The 12,180-nt window shown below is 36.4% G+C and overlaps 1 protein-coding gene across 1 annotated transcript; it reads right to left on the reverse strand.

Annotated features, from left to right (window-relative positions):
* Positions 1 to 3,100: 3,100 nt before the first annotated feature.
* On the reverse strand, positions 3,101 to 7,450 carry LOC117317442 (neuronal acetylcholine receptor subunit alpha-2-like). The gene is made up of 6 exons (XM_033872252.1): positions 7,358 to 7,450; positions 6,997 to 7,062; positions 6,024 to 6,133; positions 5,405 to 5,558; positions 4,717 to 5,083; positions 3,101 to 3,717 (listed from the first exon to the last, which is right to left on the reverse strand). The coding sequence occupies exons 1-6, from the start codon at positions 7,448 to 7,450 to the stop codon at positions 3,290 to 3,292; spliced, it is 1,218 nt and encodes a 405-aa protein (XP_033728143.1). The 3' UTR covers positions 3,101 to 3,289.
* Positions 7,451 to 12,180: the final 4,730 nt, after the last annotated feature.

Raw genomic sequence — 12,180 nt, forward strand, 5'->3', positions numbered from 1 at the left:
AATGTCACGATACGATACGTATTGCGATACAGACATCACGATACGATACGTATCGCGTATACGTGAAATTGTCATAAATTGAAACAAATCAAACAATATTTAACGTTCAATCTGAAGTTTTAATGACACTCATTGAACACATTTTTAACAAAAACAGTAGAATTAAACAGATCTAAATAAATGTAAAATATAAACAGGACTCTTGAGTCGACTCTGAATGTTATACCTTGGGTCAACAACGTGCAACAAGTTACAACTCACGGAAACATTCATTTCCACTACCGAAAAGGGCGCAGATCATTTATTATAAACTAGTTATCGATACATCATGATTCATGTAGCATGTTTGCTATCAGCTTTTAAACATAGTGGTTTTCGGCTTTATTTGTGTTAAACCTGTCCACGGTCTTCAATATTTGTCTTGCTGGTGGTGTAAAATTGTCAAATGAGGGTGATGCCGATTAAATGCGAATTCAAGTTATTGTGTTCCCGGAATACGTTAACTCCGCCTCCCATTCTGTGTATACGGCAATACTGAATACTCTACTTCGATAGGTAAGTTCCATATGTGCCGTGGACCCTTGACCTGTTTCAAGTCAACGAATATCTTTGATTTACAAGTCGGAGGAGGTTTAGTACTAATATATAGATATAGATAAAGAGATAAAGTTAAACGAAATTACACATGGCTGTCAGCGTTAGCCATTGTCCACATTTGTTCGCAATCATCAAGGCGCTCTGCATTGGCGACTTCATACAATCCGGTTACAAGCGTTTTACTGACGGTGCGCTTTGGCGCGCTCGATTCACTGTATCAAATGTGTTACATGAACCCGCACCCATGCCGGCGATATTACGATACAGGGATGATTGTATCGATGTATCGTATCGCGGCACAAAACGAACATATATCGATACGTATCGATGTATCGTTACAGCACTACTAAAATATCCTGATATGTATATGGGCGGCAATGTAAATAGGGATGGTGTCAAATTATTATACATTTGTACGACGAGTGGTGTGACCTCTCCGATATACATGTATATTTCTGTTTGTCGACATTGTGTACGTCGATGGTGTCTTACTGCTAATGTTTTTAAAACTTAAAAATAAATATCCTACCGTACTCAACTCAATCAAATATTGAAAACTGCACTCTGTTGATTTCTTTTGAAAGTAGCTAAATGTCTGGTCAGACATGGACAGTTATTGTAATGATATTGATATGCAAGTGCCTTGATTATCGCATTGATGTTAATGTACACTTTTCAATTCTCACATTGAATTGTATATGTATACCATATGCTAGCTTTTGTTACTGGGTCGATGCGAATTTTGCACCGAATTTAATCATCTTCGAATGTGTTCAGCTCTGATATAGGTGACCGTGCCGTTATGCCCCGGTGCTTGTTTGATTTGTTGGCAGCTAGCTGGCCTGGTACCCCATAGTGCAGAGTGCCCTCGGACAGCATGGTGTCTATTATGCACATATAGGCTAGCAGGAGCTAGTATTATGTCTATTATATATATATATATATCGGGCCACAGTAGCTGGTGATGTCTACAGTGTACATATATAAGCTACAGTAGATCGTGTTGTGTCTGTCTACTGTGTACATATGTAGGGCCGCAGTAACTGGTGTTGTGTCCACTGTGTACATATAGGCCTACAGTAGATCGTGATGTGTCTACTGTGTACATATAGGCCTACAGTAGATCGTGATGTGTCCACTGTGTACATATAGGCCTACAGTAGATCGTGATGTGTCTACTGTGTACATATAGGCCTACAGTAGATCGTGATGTGTCTACTGTGTACATATAGGCCTACAGTAGATCGTGATGTGTCTACTGTGTACATATAGGCCTACAGTAGATCGTGTTGTGTCTGTCTACTGTGTACATATATAGGCCTACAGTAGATCGTGATGTGTCTACTGTGTACATATAGGCCTACAGTAGATCGTGATGTGTCTACTGTGTACAGCGTCAACTGTGTACATATAGGGCCACGGTATCTGGTGTTGTGTCAACTGTGTACATATATAAGCTACAGTAGATCGTGTTGTGTCTGTCTGCTGTATAATTTAATTTTGTATGAAACACGCATTTTCATTGGCTGAAATAATTTTGTTATACCTCCATAACAAAATTTTTGACGTTGCGAAATGTAACGTCATTTTTGATTGGCTGATGACGTTGCGTAATAATTTATCACAGAAAAGAATTCGCCAAAGAAAGTGAAATATCTTGGTGTGTATAAGACGAAATTAAATTATAAGAATTAACATTAATTATTTTTTCTGTTATACAGTCATAACATAAAAAACTGGAGTGTACTCTCTTAATAAACCGCTTCGCGGTTTATTTAGAGTACACTCCAGTTTGTTCTGTTATGACTGTATAACAGAAAAAATAATTGATGTTAATCCTTAAGTACATATATAGGGCCACAGTATATAGGCTACAGTAGATCGTTTTGTGTCTGTCTACTGTGTACATATAGGGTCACAGTAACTGGTGTTGTGTCCACTGTGTACATATATAAGCTACAGTAGATCGTGATGTGTCTACTGTGTACATATAGGCCTACAGTAGATCGTGATGTGTCTACTGTGTACATATAGGCCTACAGTAGATCGTGATGTGTCTACTGTGTACAGCGTCAACTGCGTACATATAGGGCCACGGTATCTGGTGTTTCGTCAACTGTGTACATATATAAGCTACAGTAGATCGTGTTGTGTCTACTGTGTACATACAGGGCCACGGTATCTGGTGTTTCGTCAACTGTGTACATATATAAGCTACAGTAGATCGTGTTGTGTCTACTGTGTACATACAGGGCCACGGTATCTGGTGTTTCGTCAACTGTGTACATATATAAGCTACAGTAGATCGTGTTGTGTCTACTGTGTACATATAGGGCCACAGTAACTGGTGTTGTATCTAGAGTATACATGTCACAATAACTGGTGTTTTGTGCAAATAACCATGCAGCCGGTAGACAGTCTTGATACAAGAAATACTATTATTATATATGTAAATTAATATCATTTCTGACTTTTATCTTATATCATTCATATGTAATATTTGTATTTCTGACGCAAGTAACACCGATGTGATTCTTTTTAAATACGAAAAATCCTTTAAATATCCTACAAAACATTCCGGAACAGAAACTGTTATATCAAATTACTTCATATTGTTGTTTTCGTCTTTGATGATTTATCAAAAGAATTATCTTGCTATTACATTTTACAAAAAGGAAGTTGTCAACCGCAATTAAGATCCTCCAAACCCCATTGCCAGCATAAAAACGAAGGTACATAACAACGTTAGGCAGAAAAAAGCCCAGAACAAGATATCGTCAAGAATATTGCTAAATTCTCGACATGTAATCCTTTCATGAGTCTTAACGGCGTCGACCTTATCAAATTCTTCCATTACATAATTATTCGTTAGTTTTCCTGGCAAGGATTCTTCTGTGGTTTCATTGCACGGTTTGGAGTCAGCGTTGTCTATAGCCAGACTAGGCTTTCTCTTAGTTGTTTTAGTCGCTGTTCGTCTAGTTATGAGTTTGTGAAATTCTAGCACCAACCGGGTGCCTTTTGGTAGTGCTGCGTCGTCCCCTTTGTGGTAAAGTTTGAGCAGTAGTGCTGTCAGTATTACAGCTAATCCAGATATACTTAGTACCATCACTAAGTACACTTCTACAATAGATAGATAAGATTTGAATATTAAAAGCTGTGCATATCGGTTATGAATAAAGAAAAGATGGCATCTGGAAGAACTGTAGGTCTCACACAACTAATTATTTTGCAAAATTATGTTTTTACCAGCGACTCCATCCCTCAAACGCTCATTTGAAGTTCAAATGATGCGAAATATGTATCAAATTTAAAAGTTTTACGATTTCACTAGCTGAAACCTGATGTTATCGGGTGTGTTTAATAGCATATAAAGAGCACACAAGTACTTGAAAGACAGTAACCCTAATAATAAAAGTGGAGTGGGAAAAAAACATCTGGGGAATTTCTACCTTTTTACACCTGGAATCCTACGTCATCTTATTTTTAGTAGGATTTATATTTTAACTCTCAAGATCCTATTCTTTATTCTCGTATATCGAAAGTTCCAATTCATATTCTCTTTTCTCAGAAAAACAGCTACAAACCTAAGAAACACATTTTCTCCGGGAACTTTGTTCAGGAGAGAAACAGAATCTATTTGCCTGATTAGTTATGGGATACCTCTAGTGACGGGAAAACAAATCTAATTGATAGACAACATGCATAAATATAACAAGCATATAAAAAAAACAGAGGTTTTGTTAATAATGTGTCAACTAAGATGTAATTAGTACTCGAAATGAGGGCAGAGTATATTGATACGAATACCCCTGAAAAAGTACAAGAATAATAACGACTAACGTAGCGGTATCACGTTCACAAATTCAGAATAGGGATAAGTGAAAACGGAGCAGTTAGACATATCAATCAGCGTTGGATAACTTCATATTACACAAAGACGTGTGTTTTGCAATGAGACTTATAAAGCTTCCCAATTACTACCAAACAGAACTGTAGAGAATACATGATTTAGTAAAATCGCTTTTTCCTCTTTGTTTATATTATATATGTTCATCGCATCTTTGTGAAGATATGGACAATAGCGGTATGCTTTACCTCCTTAAGGGTCTGATAACCTACCCATGACTGACGTATGGAGCGATGTTGCTGGCATGTGGGCAGACACAACAGTCAGCAGGACCTCCAGAGCAAGAACAACCGTCAGAATGAAGGATACACGTTCTCCAGACTCCGAAGGCAGCTTGAAAACCATAGGTGTCAAGAGTGACGTCAGCAGAACCGGAACGATAACATTCATGACGTAGAATGCATATCGTCTTTCCAGCTTCAGGACAAAGTTGAGACGTGTGCGATCGCCAGTTGCCATGGGTGATACAAACGTCCAATAAAGCTGCCATTCTCCGTTCAAACGATAGTCACTGGTTAAAAACTTTGACACATTGTTTGTTATCGTAATATCCTCCACATCGTACGGCCAGCCGGACACCTGTGTTACAAACAACATTCAATGGATTATTTACATCGTTTTGAAAATCCTGTGTAATATATTTTGGTAATCTAAATCCATTTTGTAACGATTCTATTACTTGTTGTACACAGACCAAAATCATTTTCAACAATGTTTTATTTAATTATATACCTCGGATATCTCGAATAAATATATACAAGTATATTGATCAATCCACGTCTCGGATATTTTTTTATGAAGACATAACTGTATGTAGATCCATCCCATCAGAAATATCCACAGCGGTCATATGGCACGTTTCCTATATATCTGATTTGCTAAGATTAGTAAATGACATACCGATATTGAACATGTCTGAACATCGAAGGGGAACCACGTTGTGTCGACGGCACAGTGAGTATTATACAGACCGGGAGGCTGCCATGTCACAAGTCCTTCTGACGTCACATGCAGCAAAAGATTTGATCCAGACATTGAGATTATTCGGTCAAATCTGAAATGTAGTATTTATCATATGGACATTTTATCATAGAGGCTGAGCATTTGCCTTACTATCAACGGTAACCTGTGGTTCAATACATCAATTCACACAAACAATTGTTAGGACTTTTACTTTAACATGATGTTAACACTATCAGATCATTTTACTTTTTGATGTAGTACGCATTTATAGTGTCAACATACTGAAATGTCAAACCTAAACATAAATGGCAGTTAATGTTGATTAGGTGTTACACAAAATAAAGCCAAATCAAATTATTTTCAACAGATGACAACAGTGAATGAACGAAGATTTTGCCGATAGAGATAATTCTTTTATACGAATTTACGTTCTTTAACAAAGCATACCATTGAAAGGGTACAAGGAAAATAAGACCATGTTCTCTGGCAGAGTAAACGTGTTCTGCGTTGTCGTCGACATCCGCCGAACAAATCTGGGTCATTGAGAAATACGTACGTGTTGTCAACGACAATCTGTGGAAGCCATATATTATCTTCGTGGACGTACATGTCTGAAATGTTGGCATACGTCGTGTTTGACCAGTTGAAACGTTGGTCAGTCCAGGTCTGAAAACAATTATCAAACGGTGTTTTCATATTCACAAGTAGGAGATATAGATTGAAATAGTACAACTCATTTGTTTTAGTATATACCAATAATTAACTAAATGTTTTCAAGGTTATTTTACCGCGGCGTCCGCAGTACGTCAACAATTGATTCTTTTTATCACTGTTGATATAATTCAGAATGAAGGTCTCCTTAGTTGGTGATGATTCTAAATGGTTCAAATGAAGGGACTGACCAAAACCCGCCGAGTGGCGAGGTCAAAAGGGAGTAATTTGGCTATGTTGCCCTTGGCTGAAGGGAGATTAATTTTGTATAAACGCTGAGTCGGGCCCCTAGAGGCTTGCTTAGGTTTATTTTGTTTAACATCATATTAATAGCTCATGTCATTTAATGACGGCCTCCCGTGCGTGCGACATGCATGCGTGTGGTGAGTGCGTATGTATGTTTTGGAAGGCTGCAGTATGTTAGTGTTAAGTCTCCTTTTGATAGGCCGGAACTTTTGCCGATTTATAGTGCTACCTCACTGAAGCATACTGCCGGAGACACCCAGCAGCACACCTCACCCGGTCATATTATACTGACAACGGGCCAACCAGTCCTCCCACTCCTAATATGCTGAGCGCTAAGCAAGGAGCAGCAACTACCATTTTTAAAGACTCTGGTATGTCTCGGCTAGGGGACAGGGCCCAAAGCCTTCTTCACAGGGGCGAACGCTCAACTAAAGGCCAAAAGTGAGGCATTGTCAAGGGAGACATTAGGAAGAAGAAAGTTGTTAAGAAAGAAGAGAAAAGATAAGATCCCAAATTTAGTCGCCTCTTACGATCATGCAATGGGGGCAGCAGGTACAATTCTTACGCCCTACCTGCAGGGCAAGCGACGCTTGGAAGCAGTTCATCACCTTTGTGCTAAACTCATTCAGAATTTTCCCCTGAGGACCAGATCAGATATGGCTCTAGGTATGCTAGGCTTGACGTCTCTCCGTTTGTATGTAGATCAAAGTAAGCTTCGTTTTTTGGGGGCATTGTGTAGAACCAAGGGAAACTTTGCTTCTAAGCAACTGGGGTTTTTTTTTGCGACTACATCAAAAACGCCTCGGTGTATACAAAGCCGATTATGGTTTTATTAATGATGCTTGGGATATTCTACACAAGTATGACATTCAAGAGTTTTTATTTAATTTCCTGTATTCTGGTAAATTTCCTTCTAAGTTCCGGTGGAAATACATTGTTAAATATACTCTGCTGTGTCAGGAATTGCATGCTTGGCAATCTCGGCTTGTTGGTTCCTCGGAGTTTGATAGATTTAGGAAACTTCATCATGACTTAGTACCATCTGCCATCTGGTCATTTCCAAAACATCACCAAAAATTCAATAGTATTTGCAAAACCGTGGGTAAAATGTGGATAACCCCGCCTTTATGTGAGCTAGTGTGTGCTCGGTGCAATGGCACGTATGAAGATGCAGTCGCCCATTGCCTACTAGACTGTAGGGAGTCTGTCTTATCAAACTTACGAGAAAATCTTCTGATGGATATGGTTAATAAATATCCTGTTCATGTATATGTGTCTTTCGATCAGGCTGACAGATATGCACTTCATCTTTTCCTAGTACATGGAAATAAGCAAATGTTACCCCTGCGTTTAAAAAAGACGATCCTTCTCTTCTCAAAACTATCGACCAATATCTTTAATTTCAATAGTAGGTAAAGTAATGGAGAGATGTGTTTTTAAGTACCTTTATAAGTTTATTACTGAAAATTCTCTATTATCACCGTCTCAGTCTGGATTCAGAGCTGGGGACTCTACAGTAAATCAGTTAATTGCAATTACTAATGACATTTATTCAGCACTAGACAAAGGTAAAGAAATTCGAATGATCTTTTGTGATATTAGTAAGGCATTGGATCGAGTTTGGCATACGGGTTTACTTTCCAAATTACGCAAAATAGGCATCGGTGGAAGATTTTTATCATGGTTTCAAAGTTATTTAAATAATAGGAAGCAAAGAGTTGTTGTTAATAGTAAGACTTCCGAATGGATGGAAATTAGTGCTGGGGTTCCCCAGGGGTCAATATTAGGCCCTCTATTGTTTTTGATTTGTATTAATGATATCGTTGAAGGCATCAACACCACAATAAAATTATTTGCAGACGACACTTCTCTGTATGCTATAGTAGATACTCCCACTCACTGTGCTGATATGTTGAATGACTGTTTAAGGAAAATACATGAATGGTCTGAACAGTGGTTGGTTAAGTTTAACCCAGAAAAAACCGAATCTCTTTTAGTGAGAAGGAAAATTAATAAACCCCGTCACCCCACATTATTCATGAATAACGTTCCTGTTAGTGAGGTCAAACATCATAAACATATAGGGCTATTCCTCTCCCATGACGGTACTTGGTCTGAACATATAAATTATATGATTAAAAAAGCATCAAATAAACTAGCCATATTGAGACGTTTCAGATTTAAAATAGATAGGAATTCACTTCAAACCTTATACTTCTCCTTTATCAGGCCCATACTAGAATATGGGGATATCGTCTGGGATAATATTACTATTCAACAGTCTCAATCTCTAGAAAATATTCAACTGGAAGCTGCAAGAATTATAACGGGTGGGACGAAACTTACAAGCCATGCTAAATTATTTGAAGAACTGTAGACACTCTACAATATCGCCGTAAAGTGAAGAAAATTGTTCAGGTACACAAAATGATTTTTTACCTCACTCCCCCATACCTTTCTAATTTACTCCCTCAACGCAGAATGGACGTTGATCAATATAACACGCGCGATGCTGATAACTTAAAATAATGCATTCTGTAAAACGAACTTCTATAAAAACTCTTTTCTCCCTTCTTCTATTGACCTGTGGAACTCACTACCCCCAGATATTAAAAATAGCCCCTCCCTTAGTAGCCTGAAAATATACCTACACAGACACTCACCGACAGTCCCTCCTTAGGTAGCAGTGTACAGTAAAAATGCCAAATTCTGAAAAATATGGCACATGCTTTAGATATGTAAACATTGCCAGTTAACCTTACATATAACCTCTAATAAAGTATATATATTTGAAATCTGTACAACATTTGCAATTTTAATAGAGCTCTGAAGGATAAGTAAACTGATATTTTCTGTGATTTTTAGAGCTGTGAATACCATGGTAACAGCTTAAAAAATTCTCAAAAATTGCAAAATATTATGATATTTGACCCAAAATGGCACAATTCTCTACACAATTTTTTTTCTGAAACCTATTTAAAGTTAAATATCTCTATCCCAAAGACAGAATTAATCTTGTTTGGACATATGTTGTAAATTAAGTTTTTCCGCTATCTTACCTTTTCTGTGGGCTTCCATTTTGCGCTGTAGGCGAAACTAAATTTCCTGTGTAAACACACGTTCGGAAAATCCGGATATTTAAAATCCGGAACCAATTTATTGATTTTTGTTTTAATAAATGTGAAGCCTGTATGTACTACTTCATACTGGATATACCAATTATAGTGTACATTTATTTTTTCATTTTTTATACATATCATAATACAGGAGTTATTTGCTTAACAAAAAAATTGCCCATGGCCAGGCTGTCTTACTGTGGTGTGCTACCTTATACATCACTTTTGTTAATTCTAATTTTACTAAAAACCCCATGAATGTCTAGAATATGTTCCGACGAACAAAATGACATATCGGGTTTCTGTGTATCTTTAATCATCACCGAGTATTGCTGATTTCCCTGAGAGGTGTATTTTGACAACTTTTTCTCCCAATCCAGTAATAAGGGGAGGTAATTTTAAAGATGAAAACTCCCATAATTCTGTATATCTCTTGAATAAAGTTGTGTTTTGAGTTGAATGTGGTACTTTGAGTCTCTGTGCATGTAATCAAGCAAAAAATACTATACAACTATCAAATTTTGCCTTGTAATATGACGTCATAGTTACCATGACGTCATCAGTAACTATGATGTCATCAGATGGTATCTATGACGTCATAAATACTCAATGGTGTCATAATAAATAACCAAATTCCTTTCCAAACCTCAGCTTAGCAACACATGCAATATTCTAACTGATAAATCATGACATGACATCCAAGATTTCAAAATGTCATGCCTATGACATCACAGTCATCTGTTTCTACCCCGGTAATTCAGATATGTACCAATGATCATATGAAAGTGTCCGCTGATCCCATTTTATGCGGAAAATGCTATTTTTTTCTGCTTTACCGAAGGAAGTGACAATAATTGACAATATTGTATCAACCGTACACTCCATCAATTGAAATTACATGCTTACCAATGTATAAATAAATTGAAAATAATGGTTTCACCAAATATTTCAAAAAATAACACTTACTGTAATAGTTTCCATGGATACGGGGTAATAAATCAGGTAAAACAAACCAGAATTCAGTCTATATGGTTTGTTAGATACCCAATAAGTTATTTTGGGTTTGTTATAAAACATAGAATATCTTTTCAATTTACACTGACTCATTAACATTATGCTTAATTAACCCACCCTTAAAATGGGTAAATATGCGAGTTACCTCCCTTGATTCCTCTAATATGACAAGCCAGATAATAAACAAGTTTTAAATTGTTTTTATGCATTTTTGAGCAATAATGAACTAAAATGAAGCTTAATCAAGCATAATTAAGCACAATTTCCAAAAAATAACATTTTTCAGCCCTTATAAGGTAGCAGTGTACAGTAAAAATGCCAAATTCTGAAAAATATGGCACATGCTTTAGATATGTAAACATTGCCAGTTAACCTTACATATAACCTCTAATAAAGTATATATATTTGAAATCTGTACAACATTTGCAATTTTAATAGAGCTCTGAAGGATAAGTAAACTGATATTTTCTGTGATTTTTAGAGCTGTGAATACCATGGTAACAGCTTAAAAAATTCTCAAAAATTGCAAAATATTATGATATTTGACCCAAAATGGCACAATTCTCTACACAATTTTTTTTCTGAAACCTATTTAAAGTTAAATATCTCTATCCCAAAGACAGAATTAATCTTGTTTGGACATATGTTGTAAATTAAGTTTTTCCGCTATCTTACCTTTTCTGTGGGCTTCCATTTTGCGCTGTAGGCGAAACTAAATTTCCTGTGTAAACACACGTTCGGAAAATCCGGATATTTAAAATCCGGAACCAATTTATTGATTTTTGTTTTAATAAATGTGAAGCCTGTATGTACTACTTCATACTGGATATACCAATTATAGTGTACATTTATTTTTTCATTTTTTATACATATCATAATACAGGAGTTATTTGCTTAACAAAAAAATTGCCCATGGCCAGGCTGTCTTACTGTGGTGTGCTACCTTATTATAGTTATGGGAAACGTTCTGATCAGGTTCATCATGCTAGATTGAGGATGAATTGCAGCTCTCTAAATGCCCATCTATTTAGTCGTAATCTTATTGATAGCCCTGTATGTTCATGTAGACAAGCGTATGAAACCACTGAACACTTTATATTGTCTTGTCCAAACTATACCATTGTAAGAAACGAATGTTTTGTAGATCTACCAATAGACTACACTTTTGATATGCTCCTATACGGAGATCCAAATCTATCGATTACAGAGAATGAAAATATTTTCCATTGCATCCAACTTTATATTTTAAAAACCAAACGTTTTTTAAATTAATAGTGCCATTTAACGAGTCCCAAGAGGTCACTAGTGCTGTATATTTACATTATATTACTATGTTTTATTATGTCATTATGATTATTGTAGTACCTATAGTATCACTAGGTCCCATTACATCTCTCTCTCTCTCTCTCCCTCTCTCAAAAATAGTTTTGTTTTTAAGTTATACTATTTGACTGATAAATGGCTATACAGTGTTGTCACCCGCCAATCTGTTATTTAAGGAGACAGATTTAAATAAGTATTTTCATACTTTTTTCTGAATCCTTTTATTATTATGTATCATATATATGACATGTAGATATTGAATAAAATATTGTTTAAACTAAATATTTTGGAGGCTGGCAAACG

Source organism: Pecten maximus, chromosome 19 (assembly GCF_902652985.1).
Source record: "Pecten maximus chromosome 19, xPecMax1.1, whole genome shotgun sequence".
NCBI lineage: Eukaryota > Metazoa > Mollusca > Bivalvia > Pectinida > Pectinidae > Pecten > Pecten maximus.